Source organism: Eretmochelys imbricata, chromosome 6 (assembly GCF_965152235.1).
Source record: "Eretmochelys imbricata isolate rEreImb1 chromosome 6, rEreImb1.hap1, whole genome shotgun sequence".
Lineage (NCBI taxonomy): Eukaryota > Metazoa > Chordata > Testudines > Cheloniidae > Eretmochelys > Eretmochelys imbricata.
Genome location: NC_135577.1, coordinates 16,220,571 through 16,245,119, shown reverse-complemented (window position 1 = coordinate 16,245,119; position 24,549 = coordinate 16,220,571). Strand labels below are relative to the sequence as shown.

General features: G+C 47.9%; 1 protein-coding gene across 1 annotated transcript; it reads left to right on the top strand.

The window, feature by feature from the left end:
- Positions 1 to 5,854: 5,854 nt before the first annotated feature.
- LOC144266488 (pepsin A-like) lies at positions 5,855 to 16,240 on the top strand. The gene is made up of 7 exons (XM_077819925.1): positions 5,855 to 5,954; positions 6,870 to 7,067; positions 7,616 to 7,724; positions 8,219 to 8,363; positions 8,799 to 8,903; positions 14,498 to 14,647; positions 16,202 to 16,240. The coding sequence occupies exons 1-7, from the start codon at positions 5,855 to 5,857 to the stop codon at positions 16,238 to 16,240; spliced, it is 846 nt and encodes a 281-aa protein (XP_077676051.1).
- The last annotated feature ends 8,309 nt before the right edge of the window (positions 16,241 to 24,549 follow it).

Sequence of the window (24,549 nt, the reverse complement as noted above, 5' to 3'; positions counted from 1 at the left end):
GCAACACTACTGGTTATGATCAGCCACCTTTGGTCAGAAGAGGTTACGGTATGGAACAGGAAGGGGAGCTGCAGGTCAGGAATGAGGAGCAAATGTGTGTGTGTCAGGCCCAAGGGCTGGAATAGCAGGGGGGCCTGTGAGTCAAGCTGAAGGGGCATCAGCAGAGCTGCTTGGAGACCCAGGACAGGAATAGCAGGGGATTCTGTGGGGCAGGAGTCCCTGTGTATCCTGTGTGCTTGCATTGCCTTCTGGGTGGGACTCTTCATGCCAGCAGACTTGCTGGAGGCAGGCAGAGTGACTACGCTGGATAGGCCGGAATCACCCTGAAATTGGGCGTGGTGGCCACTAGGCGTGTGCATCAGCTGTTTGAAGGTACTTGGGAGATTTCCATTGTGGGCATGCAGCCTGGCCACCCAGAATCCCTCTCTGAGAGTGGAACCAATGGAAACGCAAGGGGAGGAGTTCAGCCACAGGAAGAATGGGAGCCAGACTGGAGGACTCAGTGGTGGAGCGGCACAAGCACTAGAAGGGTACACTGTCAGGATGGCGTTGCAGGAATTAAACCCATCCCACTCCCCCAAGCGGAGAAGAGGCAGAGGAGAAGGGCTGCAGTCTGTGTACATGGCAGAGGCTCACAGGGAGCTTGAAGAGACTGTGGGACACTAGCGCTTGTTTCCCAGGCTCTAAGGAGACAGACAGTGGTGTAGTGGAGCCGGAATGTGCTGGAACACCATTTCCGTACTATCCACCCTGCACAACACACCCCTTTGACCCTCCTCACCCCTCAGCCCCTAGGTTAGGGCTCCATTCAGCCTCCTGCATGTGAGGGCAGGGGCAGAGAGCAGCATGGGGGCAGGGGTAGAGAGCCAGGCCAGTGGGGATCTCTGGCATTCCAGTACCTTCCAGCTCCAGGACTACAGTGCTGTCCATGGCCCGCCCTACAAAGGGTCCGGACACCATTCCACAGAGACTGAGCAGGGTAAACCCTCCCCCACAAGAGCCATTCGGGAGCCTACATATGTGTGTGCCCATAATTATATTGCAGTAGCGTGCTGTGGTAGTAACAAAGAGTAAAACTTGGGGGGAATCCCCTGAAAGGGTTGGCTTTAACAGTTGCTCTTGAAAATAGTCACGGTTGTTCAAGACTTAAGTAAACATATGCATTCACAGAGAAAGAGAGAGAGATTTAGGCCACGTCTACACTTAAAACAGTGCAGTGGCACAGCTACAGTGCTGCAGCTACCCCACCTGTAGCGCTTTGGGGGAGACACTACCTACGGCCAACGGGAGGGGTTCCCCTGTCACTGTCATAAATCCACCTCCCCGACAGGCAGTAGCTAGGTCGACAGGAGAATTCTTCTGCCCACCTAGCACTGTCTAAATAGAACTTAGGTCGGCTTAACTACATTGCTCAGGGGTGTGGATTTAGCTGGGTCGATCTAATTTTCTAGCGTAGACCAGTGCTTAGTAAGCATTTGCTTTTAGAGACTGTCCCACTGTCCCAGCAGAGACTTAATTCTATGTAAAATAAAGCTCAATCCAAGTCTTGAGAAGACTAAACTCTGAACATTAAGCAGGGGAGGAAGAGGGGAGCTAATGTCAGGATGTTCCCCTTCCCCCTGCTCCTGCACCCCACTTACTCCATCTTCCAGAGAGCAGGGGAACACATGACAGGGCTCAGGAGGGAGGGAGCTTGCTGGCAGCAGCTGCAGTCTCAGCAAGCTGATCTAATTAACAAGGCAGTGTAATTAAGAGTAGGGTCAGATACTTAAAGGGGCAATGCACATCTCTCTCTCACACACAGGGTGTGTGTCTCTGTCTCTGTCTGCGAGACTGTCTTCCCTCCCTCTATTCCTGATGCCTTGTAGAGTGTGAGAGTTAACCCTTGAGGGCTCAGCCAATTGCTAGTTCATCATTTAGCAGTAAGGCATTCCCTGGGAAATATCCCACCCTCTGACTCCTCCACCTCAACCAAGCTTCACAATCATCATTGCTGTGTACCAGTATTAAATTGTTTGTTTAAAACTTATACTGTGTGTGTATATACATAGAGAATATAGTCTTTTGTCTGGTGAAAAAAATTTCCCTGGAACCTAACCCCCTCATTTACGTTAATTCTTATGGGGAAATTGGATTTGCTTAACATCGTTTCTCTTAAAGTCACATTTTTCAGGAACATAACTGTCGCGTTAAGTGAGGAGCTACTGTACTGACTAAATTTGAGGAACACTGCATGCCAAAAAGGAATGAGACCTTTGAGAGACACAATTTTTTACATGCCTGCAAAAAATCGATTATACCATAGAGCAATATGTCACATAATTAAGGAAACTCAGTAAAACCTGCAACTTTGGTGAGCTGACTGGTCAGAGATAGAATCATTTGTGGCATTAAAGACAAGGTGTTAAGAGAGAGACTGCTCTGTGAAGGAGACTTAACTTTAGAACAAGCTCTCCAGATATGCAGGGCAGCAGAAACTGTGAAAACACAAGCCAGAGAGCTGAATCCACCAGAGGGAGCTATCTGTGTACTAAGTACAAAAGCATATAGCCAGAATAAGTCAAATCAAAGAGTGGAACCACTCACTATGCAAACCAGTGCAAGGGAGAAGGCTGAGTACAGACGGTCCTGGGGAAGGTGTGGATCACAGCATGGCCCCAAACACTGTGTTGTCTTTGGGAAACTGTCATAAATGTGGGGGAAATAATGATTTTGGAAAATGCTGCAGATCTCAAATGCAGAAAAGTCAAGAACAATGAGGAGTACAGTGGCACCTTAAAGACTAACAGATTTATTTGGGCATAAGCTTTCGTGAGTAAAAAACCACTTCTTGAGATGCAAGACTAACACAGTTAGTGCACACAGACTAACACGGCTACCCCTCTGATACTAGAAAAGTCAAGCACATTCAGTTGAAGACAACCTGGTTGGGGAGTTTTTCATAGATGTACTGGAATCTAGAAAGCCTGATGAGAGGGACTGGATACAACTTGTGACAGTGAATGGAACAATTCTTCCACTGAAACTGGACATAGGAGCTCAGGTTAATATTCTGTCAGAACAAGATTATGAGAGACTGAAAATAAGACCAAACTGGGACCAACAAAAATAAAAGTAACTGGTTATTCTGGAACAAATATACCAGTGAAGGGGAGGTGCGTTGCTAGCATCAACCATAAAAACACTGTGTGCAGGCTCCTGTTCACTGAAGTGCCAAAGAAGGTGACACCAATTTTAGGCCTGGCTGCGAGTGAAAAACTCAGTCTGATAAATCGGTTGTTCTCACAAAATGATCATACTGAACCTGGCTATGAGGCACTGTTTTGGGAATATCATGATCTTTTTCAAAAGTTGAGTTGCTTGCAGGGTGAACATATAATCCGGATAAACAAGCAGGTCCCTCCAGTTATCCATCCATTTCATAAACAAACTAGAGAAATACAACCTAGATGGAGCTACTATAAAGTGGGTCAAAACTGGTTGGAAAACCATTCCCAGAGAGTAGTTATCCATGGTTCACAGTCATCCTGGAAGGGCATAACAAGTGGGGACCCGCAGGGATCAGTTCTGGGTCTGGTTCTGTTCATTATCTTCATTGATGAGTTAGATAATGGCATCATAGAGAGTACACTTATAAAGTTTGCAGATGACACCAAGCTGGGAGGGGTTGCAAGTGCTTTTGAGGATAGGATTAAAATTCAAAATGATCTGGACAAACTGGAGAAATGGTCTGAAGGAAGTAGGATGAAATTCAATAAGGACAAATGCAAAGTACTCCATTTAGGAAGGAAGAATCAGTTACACACATACAAAATGGGAAATGACTGCCTAGGAAGAAGTACTGTGGAAAGGGATCTGAGGGTCATCGTGGACCACAAGCTAAACATGAGTCAACAGTGTAACGCTGTTGCAAAAAAAGTGAACGCCATTCTGGGATGTATAAGTATGAGAAGTAATTCTTCTGCTCTACTCCGTGCTGATTCAGCCTCAACTAGAGTATTGTGTCCAGTTCTGGGCACCATATTTCAGGAAAGATGTGGACAAATTGGAGAAAGTCCAGAGAAGAGCAACAGAAATGATTAAAGGTCTAGAAAACATGACCTATGAGGGAAGATTGAAAAAATTGGGTTTGTTTAGTCTGGAAAAGAGAAAACCGAGAGGGGACATGATAACAGTTTTCAACTACGGAAATGGTTCTTAGAAGGAGGAGGGAGAAGAATTGTTCTTCTTAACCTCTGAGGACTGGACAAGAAGCAATGGGCTTAAATTGCAGCAAGGGAGGCTTAGGTTGGACATGAGGAAAAACTTCCTAACTGTCAGGGTGGTTAAGCACTAGAATAAATTGCTGAGGGAGGTTGTGGAATCTCCATCATTGGAGATTTTTAAGAGCTGGTTAGGCACACATCAATTTTATAAATTCATTTCCATAACGTGCAATGTGATTTGCTAGAAATAGATCGAATTCTGCGACAACCTCAAGGGCTATCATGTAAGTGCCGTGGTGATCCAAATTTTTCCACCTTACCTTTAAATGCAAGTCCTCTGCTTGAAAGTTTCTTTACCACTGCTACAATCCTCTTCAACACATTTCTCCAATAAATAATGTCTTCTTCCATTTGAAATTTTTAATTTGTGTCAATTCTTCCGGATATCTCACCTCTCTTCACCATTGTCAGTGCACACGTTTTATGTTCAGTCGAATTTTCATGTTCACATAGGCGAGCTGATATGTTTTTCCAGTCATGGAATCCACTCGTTGCCAGATTAGAGATCCCTCTGAATAATCGACATGGGGCCCAAAACACGGCTCCTTTGCTCTCTGAATATAGAAGACATTGCCATGGCTTTACTTCACCGTTTAAAAGATGTAGTTGAAACACATCTTTTGTTAGAACACGCATTTTATCAGTATATTGTCTTTTTGAGTTAGTAAAATCACTATCAACATTGTGTTTAATACCATGCGTTGGTAAATACTCAATTATAGCATCGTTCGATATCCATTGGGCCGGGTCATCACTTATGAATGAATTTCTGATTGACATGATTCGCAAATCTCTGCAGTATTGTCAAAGATATCCAGATCAACATGATTCCCGGTAGTCTCTGATATGCTAGTATTTGGAGCATTTTCTTCAACACCAACCGCAGCCGGAATTTCTTCCTTAGTTTCAACATGTACTTTAATCACACCAATATTTTCACTTTTTACTTCACTACTACTTTCAAGTATTTTTTCTGTCTCACTGTCGGCACTAAGTGATACAACAAAGGAATCCATTTTGTGCATTTTTGCTATCATTTCATTTTCCCTTTCTTTCTTTTGTATAGAATTTTTTTTGAACTGAGAACCGCTTAATTTCTTCCTTCCAGTCATATTGTTAATGCTTAGGATTGTCGTGAGCATGTTCTTTACTAAAGGGCGTCGCGCCATCGTGGGTGGTTTCAATGCGCGCTGTGATTGATAGAATCGCGGCGCGCGGCGCTGATGTCACTATTACAAAAATGCCGCTATTAAAAATTTGCCGGCCCTGCAAATTTGCCGCCCTAGGCCTAGGCCTCGTCAGCCTAGGTGATAATATGCCACTGACAGGGAGGAATGTGTTTTAAGGGTTGCAGAACTGACTTTTGTTGGGGACATTATTTCCAACAAAGGTGTACAACCTGATTAGATATAGATTTCAGCCACTGAAATGATGCCACGTCTGCAGTCAAAGAAAGATGTCCCACGGTTCCTGGGAATGGTTAATTATTTTGGAAAATTCATCCGTAATCTATCTACCAAAGCAGCGGCTTAGAGAACACTCCTAGAGAACAAAATCGAATGGTGTTGGGGTGCAGAACAGGAGGCATCATGGGAAGGTTTAAAACAACAACTGATAAAAGAGACAGTGTTGATGTTCTATGCACCAGGAAGGCCTATTTAAATCTCAGCAAAAGCTTCACAGTCTGGGGTAGGTGCAGTGATTTTACGGAAGCATAAGGATTGTTGGCAACCAGTGGCATATGCATCCAAATCACTGTCTGAGGCAGAAACCAGATATGCACAGATTGAGGAGGAGCTTTTAGGAATATTGTTGGCCTGTGACAGGCTCAATCAGTATATTTGTGGCCAGACAGTGGAAGTTGAAATGGACCACAAGCCCCTGATAGCGTTATTTAACAAACCGCTAAATGACTGTACCTTAAGGATTTAAAGAATGATGATAAAGCTGTAAAAGCATGATGTGGTTGTGACCTACACACCCGGTAAATTCATGTTCACTGCAGATGCACTTTCCAGAATGGTGACTCCCACTACGAAACCAGACCATAGGCGCCGACTTCCCCTCTTTCCCATGGGTGCTCGGCCCCGCCCCGGCCCCTGAAAGACCTGAGACTTGCTAACCTGCCTGGAGAAAGGCTATTGAGGAAAGTGAATGGTAAAGATTCACTCCAGAGTGATGTGCTGGTAACCTCTCCTCTCTAGATTGTTGACACACTGGGTTTATGGAAACGCGCTAGATGGGTTGAGAATTTAATGTGTGTGTTATTAGATTGTCGTTAGCTGTTTATATATTCGTATATAAGAACTACTGGGTTTTTGTTGTCGTTTTTTAAGGGGGAAGATGTAGAGATATGTTTGTGGAAGATTGTCATTTAGAGAGGCTCCCCCATAAGGGACAGTATTATGAACACAGAAATTTAGAGATGTGCCCTGGAAACTGGGGTGGAGAACACTGTGTCGCTGTGTACAGCAGTTCACCACAGAAGCTCCCTAGTTTGTTTTATTAAAGGTTTTATCCTTTCTCATTCACTGGTTTGTTGTTTAATGAACCCCAATATTATTACATAGGATGCATCTGATTCTCCCCATCCCTCCCCCTAAGTCAGAGGCATTGTGGACACCAACCAGATCTTTGGTCTGAGCAAGACCGAACCCAGCAACTTAAGCTACTTTGCCTCCTATGATGGGATCCTGGGTCTGGCCTTCTCCAGCATCTCCTCCTCTGGAGCCACACCTGTCTTTGACAACATGATGAATGAGGGTTTGGTGTCCCAGGACCTCTTCTCTCTCTACCTGAGCTCATAAGTCAGGGCTGGAAACAGCCCATCTGTCTACAGCAAGATTCACATTCCTATACCACCTTTCACAGAGCGATCCCTGCGATGTTTGCATCAGAAGTCCCAAACACAGCCACCTCTGGGGTGGAACGTGGCAGCCATTCTGTGCTTGTGCCATATGTTTTGGGGAGCAGAAGTGAATGATGATATCTCTAATAACAACTGCAGGGGAAATTAACATTAGGAAGAATCTAGTTACGAGCTATGACTGGAAAATGGGTGTGTCCCCCCCAAGAAAATTTCTATTTTCCAGCAAAAAATCAAAACCTGAAATAATTCAGTTTGGAAATATTGCCCTTGTGCTTGGTGGGAGTTTAAATGGGGGTGTCTCCTGCTCCCAGTCTCCTGTATAGGCTGGAGTCCCTGGTCAGACTACACTGCCCATAGTGCCCCACTGTCCTGCCTCATGGTGGAGGAAGGGTGTTGCGTGATGTGAAATGCACCAGTCTGACTCTCTCCTCCATTGAAGTGTTTGTCATTGTCTCGTTAGCCAATAATTCATGCATCTTCCCTGACTCTCCTCTCTCCCTTCTCGTTATGTTCAGTGGCATCGACTCATCTTACTACTCTGGGAGCCTGAACTGGATCCCTCTCTCCTACTGGGAAATCACCATGGACAGGTATCGCCCACCCCTTCGCCATTCCACCTGCGGGCTATTGGAAGACAGGTCAAATGTTAATGAATTGTACATCGGAGCCAGGGAAAGCTCAGCGTTCAGAGTCTAGACAAAATGAGAGACAAGAGAGCCACAAAAACACCTTCCATGGAGCCGTAGGAATGGGCCTCCCCTGCTAGGTTAGGTCAGGTCAGTGATTCTCAACTTTGTTCATACCAGCACCCCCTCCCATCTGTCCAGCTCTGTTTCGCAGTATGGGAAGGGCAGGGTAGCTGGGACCGTCAGTCCCAGAAGGCTGTAGCATAAGGAGTGACGGGCAGTAGCCACGAAAGAAAAAGTCTAGGATGAGACATCAGAGGAAAGTTCTTGGTAGTCATAGCAAAGGGGCAGTGGGGCAGCTCCACCCTGCAGGTTTGTCCCTGGCTGCTTGTGGGCTGAGTGGGGATGAGATCGGGAGTGTTCCTGGGGACATTCCCCTGACTCTCTCTCTCTTCCAGCATCACCATGAATGGCCACCTTATCTCTTGCGCTAATGGCTGGCAGGCTATTGTCAACACTGGCACCTCTGTGCTGTCGGGGGCCCCCACGGCCATCTCCAAAATCCTGCACTACGTTGGTGCCCGCGGGGACTCCAGCAACCTGGTCAGGTCAGGGAGGAGGGATGGGTGTTTCTAGGGGCATCTGCTACACACGCGTGTGGCCGAACCCCTGATTCCACTGCCACTGCCCACAGGCTGCACCCAGCCAGCATAGGGATCAGCTGGGTCACTCTGCAGATTCCCTGGTGCTTCCACCCACTGGTAACCCACAGGAACACAGGGGAGGTCACCGTCCCCAGCATGTGGCCAGGCCAAATATAGAATCTGGGACCATCTGAGCTGACAACATTGGTCCTTTGGTTCAATCTGCAGAGCCTCAGGCTTTCAGAGCCAGAGATTCAATCCCTGGAGAGGACCCAGTCAGGCAGTCAGCTTATTTAGATCCCACTGCTAATCACATGCAGCTTTCCCTTGTTGGAGAGTTGAGTGCTGAAGCCGTGACTAACCTGGCTCCTGGATGTTGCCTTTCTCCCTACAGATCAGCTGTAGCACCAAGCACACCCTGCCCAACATCATCTTCACTATCAATGGCATCAGGTTCCCTCTGCCCACCACCGCCTACATCCGCCAGATAAGTATCTGCGTTGGGGCCCCTCAGCAATGGCTTGTGCCTGAGGCTGCAGGACCGTCACTGAAATGCAGCACAGAGTCTGGCCTTAGCATGCGGGGAGGGGCAAAGAGCTCTCCCCCAAAGGGACAGCACAGGCAGCCTGTAGAGCTGGCTGCCCCAGGAAATCACCATGCCAGGGGGCTTACTGGGGTAGGAGAGGGGTTAAATGAGCAGCTACCCCAGCTAGGAGGCTAGCTCAAGAGAGTTCACTGCCTCGTGCTCCAGGGCTTGGGCAAGTGGGATTCAAGAATGAGTCGTCTTCCCCCCCGGACAGAACTTTTCCCCTCTCTGGTGTGGAACTGGTGAGCTCTTTCAAAAGGCGAGGAAAGGCAGAGAAGAAGCCCCAGTCCAATCATTATCACAGGGGGGTTAGGGGAGCAGAATATAATTGCTCCCATTAGAATTTGCCTAGGCCAGTGGGGAGAGCACCTTCTGTCTTACCAAGGGATTTCGAAGGAGGAGAAGTGGTTGGTGTGGAGCTGGGAACTATATCTCCAAGTGGTTTAGTTTCCTAGACAGAACGGCAGACGGAGGAGCACTGCTGATTCCCCCATGCTCTGTTAGGCAGAGACAGTTGGAATGGGGTCACTCAACAAAGAGGATCTCCCTTAAGCACCTGGAGCCCAGAGTGATTCCTGAATGCCCTATGGTACCAGGATTAAATAGCAATTCAAGAAAATACCTTGAGTGGAGAAATGGAGCAGCTCAAAATTCCACCAGAGCTGAAGCTGGCTGGAAATACGGAAGACAAGTGGAAGAGATTTAAACAGGGCCTTGCATTGTGTCTGCAAGCAATGGGTGCCAGTGAAAAGGGAGGCAATCAGATGTAGCCTTATTTCTGACCAGAGCAGGTTCTGGTGCACGTGTCTCTAAAATTTCAGTTAAGTCAGACTAACTATGAAACTGTTTTACAAAAATGTAAGGAGTACTGCACTCTGCATAAAACTGAAACTTATGAGACCTTAAGCTGAGGTTCCAAAAGGAAAGTGAAACTAGAGTAGAATTTGTGCCTGATCCAGGGCTGGCGAGCCAATTTTGCAGGGTTTTTTAGGGGGCAGAGCGGGGACTAACCAAGTCCCTGAGAAGAGACCACACTGTGACTGGAATGCGGAACAGAGCGAGGAGACCCAGAATCAACCCTTCACGAAGTGCTCCAAGTCCAAGCACTCATGGAGGATGGACAGAGCTCTGACGCTGCAGGCATGATTGAGAATCCAAAATGCTGTAGGAAACCCGAAGAAGAGCTCTGTGTAGCTCAAAAGTTTCTCTCTTTCCCCAGCAGAAGCTGGTCCAATAAAAGATATTACCTCCCCCACCCTGTCTCTCTAATAGGAAACCTAAGGCAGAAACAACAAGGAGTCCGGTGGCACCTTAAAGACTAACAGATTTATTTGGGCATAAGCTTTCATGGGTAAAAAACCACTTCTTCAATTTTTGTGGATACAGACTAACACGGCTACCCCCGGATACTAAGGCAGAAAGGCACACGAGCTCAGGCAGAATTAGGGAAGAACAGCACCAGCAGAAGCTCAGGCAATGCCTGGCATATCAGAAGAGATACAAGAACCGCCATTAATTCCATCGCTTTGCAAGAGTTTTCCAGCACCGGCAGAGTGCGCGCAGCCTGGACAAAGAGGACGACGACAGTACCACGAGCTCAGCTGTATGTTTCATAGGAGCAATGGCTACCAGTGCAGCAAAAGATGACCTGGCTGTCACAGATGGAAAGCAAATGGGAGGTTTATTAATGTTACGTTGGACACTGGTGCACAAGCTGATGAGTTGCCACAAATAGTGTTATCGACACTAAAAGAAAAGCCACAGGCAAACTCAGGGCTTATAGCAGTGAGGTTATCCCCAACAAGGAGTATGTGAACGAAACATATGGGTAAATTGGGAAAGCTACAATGTGGAATAGTACCAGGGAAAAGCACACCCATTACTGGGTTAAGTGTGTCAAGCCCCTGGTCTCATCAAGAGGGTGCAAAGGGTTTGAGGACATCTTCCAGGGGATGGAGAAGCTTTCAGCAGAGTACAGAATAGAGCTGAAAGAGCCCAACCACCCCACAATTCATACACCAAGGAAAGCTCCCTCACACTAAGACAGAGGCTGAGAGAGGAGCTGGACAGACTCATTGATCTGGGAATCACAGAGCAGGTAGAGGAACTAACAGAGTGGGTTTAATCATTGGTCGTTGTAGAAAACACAGACAGAACCCTTTGCTTATGCATAACCTCAAAAGAATTAAATCTATTAAAAAAGTGGACGTTGTTCACTACTACAGGGAAAGACATTTTGGGGGAGATGGCGGGTGCCAAGTGTTTCTCTACACGGGGTGCGTCACAGCAGGATTCTGGCTGGTGCCCTGAGAAGGACAGAGTACATGTTTGTTCTCCTTCAGCATCCCCTATGGGAGACACCATTTCCACAGATGGACACCTGGCTACCAGTGGTAGCAGATGACAGAACAAGGAGTAATGGTCTCAAGTTGCAGTGGGGGAGATTTAGGTTGGATATTAGGAAAAACTTTTTCACTAGGAGGGTGGTGAAATTTGTGCCCAAGCTAACAGCTCAAACAAGCCAGCTGAGAGCATTACTGTGGAAAGACATGCAATGCACTTGGGGTGCAAATCTTCATAGAGAGTTTGAGACAATGAAGGGGTTAAAAAGGCCCCCGTCCTGTGAAACTCTGACAGTAAGCTCAAAACTCAGTTGTCCTGGACATCTCTGAAGAAGATATTGGCACAGTCTTCCTACAGCAGGATGGTCAGAACGGGAGACCAGTGGCTTACGCACCATGGGCACAAACAAAACCGGAGTGTCCATACGCTCAAAGAGAGGAGGAGACTTTGGATTTTTGTCCACTCGTGTAAAGAGTTTCATGTCTTTGTTTATGGAGGCCAGTGTTCACTGAAACTGACCAGAAACCACTTATTGCCATTGCCAAAAGGGGCCTGGGAACCATCCCACCACCCCCAGGAATACAAAGATTACTTTTTCAGCTGCAAAGACAGGATTTGCAAATCGAATACGAACCTGGGGGAGATTTGGCGATCTCAAACATGCTCCCTAGAGCATTTGACAAGACAGCAGTGGAGCAAAGTCCAGAGCTGTTCTACATGTCAGTTTGATTAAAAAGCCAGTCCAGCCTCAGACAAAATGTGGATTGCGATTGCCAGAGTTACTGCTTAGGACGAGATGCTGCAGAAAGTGCTTAAGGCTATTAGCACCAAGTGACCGTGACCACGCCTTCCCAGCCCCTCTCACCAGTTCAGGGGGAAGCTCTCAGTCCTAGATGGGATTTTGTTTAAAGGCACCAGGACGGTGATCTCTGAGCTACTGCAGAAACATATGTGAAAAAGGACACATGAAGATCATTTCATGATTGAAAAATCTAAGCGAAGGGTCAGAGACATTTTACACTGGCCTCAAATGAACAGCAACATTGAGGAACTATGCCGAAAAGACAGGCGTAGTCAAGCAAAATCCTATGTTAGTGGCAGAGGAAAAATTTTCCCCCTGGAGTAGAAATTTGTCCACATTGGCTGGAAAAAAAAGACTATGTATTTGTCCTAAACTACTAGTCTCACTTGCCTGAGGCAGCCACACTAAAAGGTACTACAGCTAAACAGTTGATTGTGCATCTCTATTTTCGCGAGTCATAACTCTGAGCCACACCTGCCTTCATGATGTCTGACAACGGGCTTCAGTTGAGCAGGCATGAGTTTCAGCAGTTTGCGGTGAAGTTTGGGTTTAGACGTGTGGAGAATATGGAAATGTCTGTAATATTTATGGGAAAAATAAGCATGACTCGGTTTCCCCTACTTTGTATTGCTAGGCAGTGGGTCTGGAGGAGTTAATTTCTTCTTGGAAAGAGGGGGAATAAGAGATGGCTGCTAGTCACAGAAGCCTGCCCAGGTTGGCATGAATGAACTCTCAGGAACTGACCGCATAGCAATGGAGTGCCCTGCGGAGATCCTGGAAGACCAACAACTGGGCACTGACTGGCAGCCAAGAGAAGCGGAACATGTGACCACAGTGGAACTGCAACTGGAGGTGGGGGCAGACTGCTAAGCAGGCTGCTCCGAGTTCACAGAGATTACATCCACGAGGCTATGGAAGAGGGGGCAGGTGATTCCACCAACACAGATTTAGAGTTAAATTGTGCTGTCCTAGGCTAATCTAAGGACTCCTCAGCCCTGGATTCCAGGTGACTAATGAATGCTGGATTGTTTTGAAAAGGCAGCACAGCAAATCTCTAATGGTCACATTGCTCCCAAAGGGGTAAAATCTCACTCATTTGGACTCACCGGAAAACCCTGCTGAGAATCACAGGGGCTGAATCCAGAGGGCCTGGTCTTGGAGTATTGGAACCATGGGGCTTGCCCTTGAAAAATTGGGGACCTAGGGCCTAGTACTTTAAGGGGCACTCCCAGAGAGTCAGTATAAGGTTTGGAGGCATGGCACACCCTGTAAAAAGCACGCTAGTCCCCATTATCCCACATCCAATAGGAAGGTGAGGTGAAAAATAGTGTTAAAATAACAAAGGGCTGAGAAGTCAGACTTTGAGCCATGCTTAGCACAGTTCAGTTACAGGATGGCACCAATGAACATGGGTTGCTACCTGCAGACATGTGGTTTAACAGAATGCTGACAAGTAGAACGCCTGCAACGACAGAATCTGCTGTCCCAGGAACTGGGGATTTGTAGAAGAATAAAGAGAGACAGAGACAACTAAAAAGAAGCCAGATGATTTGGGATCCCAGGAGCTTCCACCAAATCGTGGACATGATGCAGGACGCATCTGTAATAGAAATCAATGGCCACCAACAGCGGTGAGGTCACGTGAGGCTGCGCTGGGGTTGTATGAGGCGGTCACCCAAGACGGACACATACTGAGGAGGAAGAACAGAGAAGGAACATCCAGAAGGGAGGGAGGAGGGGCGCTGGGTTGGCCGCTTGGCCTGAGACAGTCTCAGTTAGGCAACAAATACAGCAGGTGGAGAGAAGCGAGCCCCAGGACGTACCACCATGGAGCAAATGGACTGACTGCCTCCTGACAGCAGTAGCACTGATGCATCCAGGGAGATCGGCAGGTCCTAGCTAGAAAGAAGGGCACCTCGGAAATCAGTTGAGCGTTACTAGTGGTTGGTTATAAGTATATGGAATGGAGAATCCTGTGAGTGCTGTTTAAGTGGTGTTGTGATTGAGTACTGGCTGGGAAAGGAGGAGGTTAGCATCCCGGACAGGAAGTCTAGGGGAGGGGCTGCAGAGGTCCATGTGCTGTTCTGCAGAAGCAGTTAGAACTGAGCACCGGGCAATTCCTTCAAGTACCTTGGGCCCAGAGTGATCACTGTATATCCCGTCTGAAGGGCAGCTACCCCTAGCAGCTGGCTGAGGCATTGGGTCGGTACTGACACCTAAACTCAACTCACTGCCTGTCTCCTATCCATGCCTGCCCCAGCCTCATGCAGCTTAGCTTGGGAGCTCCGAGATTCCAGCCCAATATACAGGGAGTCAGTGGAGTTCCAGCCCAACAACCCATATCCCATTTTTCCTTGTGCAGAACTCAGGCTCTTGCTCTCCCGGCTTTGAAGGCATTGACGTCCCCACCTCCTCCGGAGAGCTCTGGATCCTCGGAGACATCTTCATCCACCAGTACTATGTTGTCTTTGAGAGGGCCTATAAATCATTGTTGCAAGCTGCACCACGTCTTGTACAGAAGAGGTCAAGTGGGGCGTCTATGGAAAGGTTGTAGTTTGCTGGTCATGATTATGCTGTCTGTATGTGTGGATCATTTTTGTATTTGAAGTTATGAATATTGGCTATGTACCTGTATCTCAATGACAGGTTTCAGAGTAGCAGCCGTGTTAGTCTGTATCTGCAAAAAAGAAAAGGAGGCCTTGTGGCACCTTAGAGACTAGCCAATTTATTTGAGCATGAGCATCCAGTGAAGTGAGCTGTAGCTCACAAAAGCTTATGCTCAAAATAAATTTGTTCGTCTCTAAGGTGCCACAAGTCCTCCTTTTCTTTTTTTGTATCTCAATGTGTTTGATTCTAAGTAGCCTCAGTGAAGCATTTTGTCAGCTTCTTGAGAAAGGACTATTCTCAGTAAGTGCCCAATGAAGAAACACTTAACTGACAATGGACTTTAGGAGATGCCAATCCACATCTGAGCTTTCCTGGGAATGTTCAAACTAACAGAAAACAATGGCGTCGGCCTGCAAAAAGCTGAATCATTCATAGACATGGGACTTGCCCAGGTGGCTACAAACTCCATTTTGTTGCTGTGGCTTTGCACAGAAGGACAAAGGCGTTTCCACTCACAAGAGAGAGAGAATATAAAAGGCCCTGGAAGCCTCTGCATTTTCTCTTCAACTGGCTTAAGAGATGGTCTCTCCACCCCCAAGAGATGCCTGAAAGAAATTGGAAAAAAGGACAGTAACTCCGGGGGTGGGAGTGATTCCTAGACCCAGACTAGGAAGGAGTCCAGTCTGTGAAAGAAGCATATTGCATCTCTGAGAGTGAGATTTTATCTGTAATCGGGGGATGAAAGAACAAGATAAAGGAGGAGAAGGACAATTTAAGAAAACAAGCACTGGTCGAACAATAATTGATTACAGCATGATGGTGCAAACCTCATTGGTCCCAATGAAGAAAAATCACTATATGAACAGGGTGCCTTCCCATGAAACATTGGGTTCTTCCTGCCAAGATTTCCCCAGATGCTTCCGCAGAGCATCGTGTCGTGACCGACAGAACCCGGCTCCTCCCTACCTCTGATCAACCTCGCTGGCCTCTAGATTGATCTGGACTCTGGACTGGTAACTATAACATCGATTGGCAGGACAGTGTGTGTGTGGTGTGATTGAATGCATATGCTAATTATTGTATTTCCAATAAATGCAGCATATTGCCTTTTCCACTGAAAAAGATCCCGTGTGCTTCTTATAAGCAGAACACTTGGGACACAATGTGACACATGTAATTCACTGGTGTTCTGCAGAACTGGCACTTATCAATGGAAAGCTTCAGTCCATAGGCCTCCAACCTGTGAATTACTTTAAGAAGTCTTTCTTCGTGCTCCTCTAAGGTTCTTCCAAATACAATCAGATCATCCAAATAAACCAAGACTTGCAGTAAGTTCATGTCTCCCACAGCTTTCTCCGTAAGATGTTGAAATGTGGCAGGTGCCCCAGAAATCGCTTGAGGCATGCTTTCAAACTGTTAAAACCCTAAAGGCTGTCTTCTCCTTATCTTTTGCTCCCAGAGGAATCTGCTAGTGTTCACTTCGAAGATCCAGTACTGAGAACCACTGACTTCCCAGCAAACAATCTAAGGCATCTTGTACTCGAGACATGGTGTACTGGTCAACCACAGTACGGCTGTTTAGGGTGCAGTAGTCAATACATATCCAGCTTTTCCCAACCACCACAATGGGTGAGGCGGTATGGACTGTGGGACTCTGTAATGACGCCATTTGCAATCAACTCCTGATGCAACCTCCACGCACATCTTCCTTCTTGGAAAGAGCAACCTCCTAGAGCTCTCCCTGAAGGGTCAAGAGTCAGGTGGTCTGATGTTGTGCTCTACTCCTTTTGCACATCCCACGTCCCACTCATGCAGTGAGAACACCTTGGATCTTTCACAAAGCTTCTTCCTCAGGCGATCCTTCCGCTCCTCAGACCATGGGGAATCTCCAGAGTCAAACTTTGCAGGATCTATCACTGAAACTTCAGTTTCACACTGGGGACTTACAATGGATTCAGGGTCAAAGAGATCTGCTATTTTCTGCCCTTGTGTCACAACAACATCATGACTTGTTTCATTAGCAATCAGCATAATCCCCTTTTCCTGGGCTCTGGCAGGTAGGGTTATGTCTCCACTGGGGACCAGCACTCCTTCCGGGAGCCCTCCCTCAGCCGGCAGCTCTACCATTGCCAATGCCCCTCTACGGCCTTTCAGCCCGGTTCTCATGACAAGCACTTCTCGCTCCGTCCTTGCAGGCACTACTAACGGGGTCGTGCCCACGTACCTCAGTGCCCCCATTGGTAACTCAGACCTCTCCTTTTTAGCGCCCTAATTTTTTCTATAGGCTTCAGCACAAAGCGTCTGGATCATCAGAGTGTTTAGATATTGGTCCCTAGCCCATTGTCTGCAGTAATCCGCGAGTACCTTGAAGAGACTGGAGTTGGTCCCTGTCAGCACAGACACATCAGAGATTCCCTTAGGGTCAGGGCACATTAATGCAGTGGAGTCTACCTCTTGTCTTACCCCAGCAACCTCCTCTGGGAATTCCAGGTGCACGATGATGTACCCTGGGCAGGGGTATTCATCCATGCTGAGGCCACACAGACAAAGTCCTGTCAGTGGCTGTATAGGCAGGTGCCTAAGCATCTGTTGGTAGAATGAGTGAAATATAATCGTCACTTGAGATCCAGTGTGGAGCACTGCTTTACACTCCAACCCTTCAGTCCTCACCGTGAGCTCCGCTCAAGGCCCTATCAGCCTGCGGGGATCCCAGCTGGACAGTCTCTCCTCGGGGAGCCTTCAAGTCCTTTGGATCTGAGTGGCCCCCTTCCCCAGACTGTTCGGCAGTTCCTTGACCCCTCCCCACTGATCCTCAGCTTTCCATACACTAAGGAGGGATTTTCTTCATTACAGCACTTGGCAGCACTGTGCCCATCCTGACCACATCAGTAGCAGAAGAATTGTCCTTTCCCCCTTTGCCCAGGGGGGATGGTGGCTCTAAATGCTGACTTCTCCATTGCTACAGCCGGCGGCTCCTTATGCCTGGAAGTCTTAATTCGCTCAGTGGTGCTTTGCAGCTCAGCTGTCTGTTCTGTCAGGACCTGCATTTGTTGGGCAAGTTCCTCTCTGGTGCTCACCATCAGTAGAGTGGCTGTTCGTAGGGGTGCTGTGCTGGCTGGCTCAGACAGTTGGGCTTCCCAAAACACACTGGCAGCCTGCCTTTCTTCCTCCTCTCTGACCTCTTTTATCAGCTGGGAGTAACTCGGGGGAGGTTCCTGCCCTTCGATTAGCCAGAGATGAAGTAGAATCGGGTGCTGACATCGAGATCCTCTTACAGTTTGAGCCAGTCTGGTCTGATCCATCTGCTCAGCAGTTACTGCTCCCCACTGGACAGCTCTCGGAAGCCGTCTCTCCAGCCTCTGTATATAGGCTGAAACCTTCTCGCCCTTTTGCTGTCAGGAATTAAGGAACTTCTAGTAACTGTCCTCAGAGCCCTCTATGCTCCCAAAGGTGTGAGCGAGGGCCTCTAGGCAGTCCCTCACACCGACCCCAGGTAGCTTCAATGAGCTTCAGGGTGCAAATCACGTCTAATGCTGGGCCCCTGAGGCTCTCTACTGGACCTCTTCGCTTTTCCGCATCTGGTACAGCCCACTCCTGCAGCATTTCAGGGTATGTTCCAAACAGGGTTCAAACGCCTCTTCCCCAGGTATTGGGATGGGACCCCCAGCAAAAAACCTTAACTTACAATAGGAGCTTGATGTAGCATGGGACAGCACACCCTTTTCCAGTGCTTTTGCCCCATCATCCACAGAGGCTGCAGCCTGGCCACTCAGGGTAAAGCACAAAGCATTTCCCTGATGGAGCAACAGTGACACTGGGTGGACAGCTGGGGGAATGTGCCCCTTTTTCCTCTATCTTCCCTTGCTCCCCCTGGCTCAGGCCATCTGCCCGGTGTACCCATGCGCACTCCCTAGGCGCTTTTGCCCCTGCCCCCTTTTCTGTTGCCCCTGTTCACTGCACCCCTTCATGATACCATAGTCCTCCGCTTCCTAGTCCAGCCGGAGGAGCAGGTATCCCTGCCCTGCATCAGTACTTGCGCACCCTCTTCCTTTCCTTGATTAGCTCCCCTGTACTCCCATCCCATTGGTACCCTCCTCCCCTGCCTGCAGCCTAGTGGGGAGGAGTGATAGGCTTTTACCTCCTATTTCCCTTCTTCTCCTTCCACCAGTGAAGCCCCCTGCCCCTTGCTAACATGGCAGGAAAAACTGTGTGTGGAGCCCCTCCCATTGACTCTGTGGTCCCCCTGCCACTTCCCCCATGTCTCCCAGTGGCTAATCTCTCAACCACCAGTCCAGGATCTGCCACTGGATGGCAACTCCCCCAACCATTTGAGAGGAGCCCCCTCGGCTGGTAAGAAGGGCCAGAGGAATAAAAAGGCACAGCCCCCTATGGTTGGGGACGCCCTCCCCAGATCTGACCGACGCCGATGCTTGCAGAGTGTCCTGGAATGGACTCCTAATGGTCAGCATGGGCGACCGGGACTGGCTAGAGCTGCCTTTCACTCTGGCAGAGTTCTCGGAAGCCCTCCGTCTCATGCCCATCACTGGAGTTCTACCACTCCAACGACAGTGGACTTCTACCATGTGTTCTGGCATGTCCTTGGCTCAGACCTTGTCACCCTCTGGGCTGAGTCCTTGGAGAGCAGAGTTCTCCCTCTGTCGTGCAGGTGAACCATGTTCACCTTGCTACCCAAGAAGGGGGACCTCTGTGACCTTTGGAACCTTGCTTCTCAGCACAGACTACAAAGTCATAGTGAAGGCCATCTCGCTCCAGCTGGGGTCTGTGCTGGCGGACATGGTCCATCCCAACCAGAGCATACCATTTTTGATAATCTGTACTTGGTCTGGGACCTCTTGGAGCTGGGATGTAGGGATGTCATTCACCCTCCTGTCCCTGGACCAGGAGAAGGCATTTGACAGAATGGACCACGGGTGTCTGCTGGGCACTCTGTGGGCATTCGGCTTCAGGCCCCAGTTTGTGGGGTTTCTCCCAGTGCTGTACGCTGACATGGAATGTCTGGTCAGGCTCAACTAGACCCTGACCAAGCTGGTCAGTTTTGGGTGTGGGGTGCGTCAGAGATGCCCAAAGTCAGGCCAGCTGTACACTCTGGAGATCGAGCCCTTCCTCTGACTCCTCCACCAGAGGTTGACGGGGTTGGTGCTTCAGGAGACGGAATTGCAGCTGGCCCTGTTGGCATTTGCTGATGATGTGCTCCTCGTGGTCCAGGTGTGACACTCTGTACCTCAGGGGGACACCCTCCACCCCATGTCCATCTTTATAAAATGTTTGTGTGGTATCCAATGCAAAATTTGTCATGTTGGGTGTCTTCAGAAGACTCATGATGCACTGAGCATGTTTGTTTGTTTATTCTACCTGAAGCAGTGTGTTTGGTTTGCAGTGTGTCAAAGGCTCCCCTTGGGATAACAAGCCTGATACATATCCATTTGTTTGTTAAATTGACAAACTTATATGAGTTTGCAGTGTTGAGCAGGTATAACCGGACACTGCAAGACAGAGGTTCCTAGGGTTGTGTTTGGGACTGGAGATATTGGCTAGTGTCATTTGCTTGCAAGTAGCTGGGAGCAGCTGACATGCCAGAGGCTGTGTGTGAACAGCCCAGGAGTGGGGGTTTTCACAGCAGAGCTGGGTAAGGCTGGCTCCCAGAGTCAAGGATTGGAGTGGCCTAGAAGATCACTGGTCTGGATAGCACCAGAGGGGAACATCACAGTGGCGCAGCAAGCAAGGGTGTGTGTATGGCTTGTTACTCCAAGTGAAGTTCACACTTTAAGCACTGATATTTCTGATTCTAGGTGAGTCTTAAGTGCAGGGGCGAAGAACAGCCAGGAGGAGATCACAGTTTTGTCATTTTCTGTTTGCTTATTTCAGGAAAGGGAAGTAGGAACAGAAAAGCAGGAAAATGAGGGAAAGTAGTGAAGCCATTGCAAAGTTGGAGCTTTTCAGGCTTCAGTCTTCAGAAAAGGAGAGAGAGCACCAGAGATGACTGCCACTGAAAGACCTGGAGATAAAAGAAAAAGAGGCAGCCAGAGAGGAGGCTGCGCACAGAAGGGCTATGGAGGCTGCCAGGGAGGAGGCTGCACACAGAAAGGCCACGGAGGCAGAGGCAGCCAGAGAGGAGGCTGTGCACAGAAGGGCCATGGAGGCAGAGGCAGCCAGAGAGAAGGCTACGCACAGAAGGGCCATGGAGGCAGAGGCAGCCAGAGAGGAGGCTGCGCACAGAAGGGCCATGGAGGCAGACGCAGCCAGAGAGGAGGCTGCGCACAGAAGGGCTGTGGAGGCAGAGGCAGGCAGGGAGGAGGCTGCACACAGAAGGGCCGTGGAGGCAGAGGCAGGCAGGGAGGAGGCTGCGCACAGAAGGGCGATGGAGGCAGAGGCAGCCATACGAACTATGGAAGTTGTATGGGACAAAACTTAAAACTGCCCCATATCACCCACAGGCCAATGGTTCAGTGGAAAGTTTCAATGGGACTCTAAAATCCATGCTAGGGACGTACACTAAGAAGAGGGGCCAAAATTGGGATGAGTTATTACCATTTCTATTGCACGCGTACAGGGAGGTACCCCAGGAATCCACAGGTTTTTCCCCATTTTATCTTCTGTATGGAAGAAAAATGAGGGGGCCCCTTGATCTCATTAAAGATTCCTGGGATGGAAACACTGAGGTAAAAGAAGAACCAGTAACTGAATATGTTCAGAGGTTTAGAAAAGACTTAAAAGACGTGATGGAAATAGTTCAAACCAATCTACAAGAGAGTCAATCCAGGCAAAGGACATGGTATGATAAAAAATACTTGTAAGCGTATTTTTGAAATAGGGGATTTGGTAATGGTAGTAAGCCCTGCGAAAAAGTATAAAGTGCAAAACTCTTAGGAGGGACCCTTCGAGGTAATAGAAGTGGCAAATGAGGACACGTATCAAGTAAAAAAGCCCCTTGGTGATGCTGTCCCACAGCTTGTGCATGTGAACAGGCTGAAAGTCTATCACGACAGAGAGGCCATAGTAAACGTGATCTGTTGTATGGAAGGGGAAACTGAGGCATGTCCATTCATTGATTTGATGGCTGAATGCCAAGAGGGTTCAACTATGGGAAGCGTTGAGCTCTGCAACGAGTTGACACCAGCTGAAAGGGGGGAGGTGTTGTCAGTGCTGCAAGGATACAGTGAGGTGTTTTCCAACAAGCCAGGAAAAACACACATGCTAACCCATAAAATCCTTACAGTAGGGTCACAACCACCCCCTTCCAGGCCTTAGAGGGCCACTGGCAAGGTAACAGAACAAATTCGTACAGAGATACACAATATGTTGGACCTGGGAGTGATTAAAAAGTCTGACAGCTCTTGGCATCCCCTGTAGTCTTGGTCCCGAAAAAGGACAACTCTGTAAGATTTTGTGCTGACTATAGAAAGGTTAATGCTGTTACAGTACCAGATGCATACCCTTTGCCTAGGATTGATGACATGCTAGATATACTGAGCAAAGCCAAATAGCTCAGCACCTTTGATCTAATATGGGGTTATTGGCAAATCCTTCTGGATGAGGATGCCCAGAAAAAATCTGCTTTTATCACTGACATCGGCCTCTATGAATTCACAATGTTACCTTTTGGTTTGGTCAATGCTGGTGCGACCTTCTAGAGGCTGGTCAACAAAGTGTTAAATGGTTTACAGAATTTTGCAAGGGCATACATAGATGACATAGTGGTGTTCAATGACTCATGGGACAATCATAAACAACACCTGGGAATTGTGCTGTCCAAACTCCAGGAGGCTGGTCTAACCGTAAAGCCCTCTAAGTGCAAAAGAGGAGCAGCCAGAGTCCCTTATTTGGGACATTGGGTTAGGGGGGAGGACAGATAACCCCGATCCCCTTAAAGTGGAAGCCACTGTAAATTGGCCTGTGCCCCAAACTAAAAGACAGGTCCAATCATTCATCGGTCTGGCAAACTACTACAGAAGGTTTGCGTGTGAGTTCAGCGACATTGTATCCCCAATCACAAACTTGTGTAAAAAGCACCAACCCAATAAGGTGATTTGGTCAGAGGCATGGCAGAAGGGTTTTGATAAGATGAAGACAATCTTCCCTGGAAAACCTGTACTACCCAGTCCTGACTTCGAAAAAACTTTGAGCTCTGTACAGATGCCTCTGACATTGGTGTGGGTGCTGTACTGATGCAGACAGGGGAAGGTAACAAAAAACACCCAAGTGCCTTCTTGAGTAAAAAGCTGTCACCAACGGAAAAAGATTTCTCTGTCATTGAAAAGGAATGTTATCCTATGGTGTGGGCAGTTAAACAGTTGAGGCCCTATCTCTTTAATAGAAACTTTGGATACTGACAGACCAGTCACCCTTGGTATGACTAAACAGAACCAAAGTTCACAAACTCCAAACTTCTGTGCTGGAGCCTGAGCCTGCAGGAGTCGGACATGGAAATTATACACGTAAAGGGAAGGGAAAACCTGGTAGCAGACGCCCTGTTCAGGAAAGAGGACCCCAGGTGCACTGCCTTTGAGATAGTCAGTGACTAACCCTCTCGCAGTCAACTAAGAGGAGAGCTGTGACACTCTTTACCTTGGGGGAACACCCTACACCCCCATGTTCATCTTTATAAAATGATTGTGTGGTATCCAATGCAAAGTTTGTCATGTCATGTTGGGTGTCTTCGGAAGGCTCATGATGCACTGAGCATGGTTGTTATAGTGATGTTATGGTAATTGTTACAGTAAAGTTATAGTAATGTCATAGGTTATAATTTCATGTATATAGTTATGAGGCTGAAAATGTATCCTCATGGCTTAAAGCAAGCCCATGCAAAAACTCTCCAGGAGCAGAGAGGCAGTTCACACCTCGTCAGGGCATGGATGGGACAAACCCAGCCCAACCTCACAGCAACAATGGACACTGGCTTAGGCAGCAACAAAAGAATCTGTTAGACCCTCGAGGGAGTCACCCCCCTTCCTTTGGGCAGTTTGGGACTGCAATGAGGTAATACTCACCTGACTCTGAAGGGGTGGGGGCAAAGACAAGAGGGAAGAAAGGACAGGATAAAAGCAGGGGACATGCTTTGAGCAGGGGGTTGGACTAGATGACCTCCTGAGGTCTCTTCCAACCCTAATATTCTATGATTCTATAAAAGGGAGAGACATTTTGCCATGATCCCTCTTCTTCCACCTACATCTACAGACACCACCACCACCAAGCGACTGAAACACTGATCAAAGGGGAGAGCCTGACTGAAAAGTAACCAGACCACTTAACATGGATCTTTATAGTTAATAAATCTGTTTGTTTATTCTACCTGAAGCAGTGTGTTTGGTTTGCAGTGTGTCAGAGGCTCCCCTTGGGATAACAAGCCTAATACGTATCAATTTCTTTGTTAAATTGATATTTGAGCCTGTGGCTTAACAAGGTTCTTTCAGTTGAGGGTGGCCCCCTATTTTGGGACAGGTTAAATACAGTCCTGATTTCCTATATTTCTACAACAATTACAACATTGGCAATCATATTTCAATACCCCTGTGTTCAGTCCTAAGGTGATTTGTACCCAACACCAACCAAAGTTGATCACCTTGACACCGCTGTGTCTGTTAAATATTTAAACAGATCAGGAGCAAACTGTATTTACATAAACACACCCAAAGTTTCTCCTCCTCCCAGCTAGCTGTCAGGGAAGCATTCATTCAGACCCTGCTTACATAGGCGTCAGACATCTCTACCCAACCTTCCTTCTTGAAACCTGTGATCCATTTTGCTTCTTTGTTGAAAGCTTTTGGGGGGGGCATGGAAAATAAA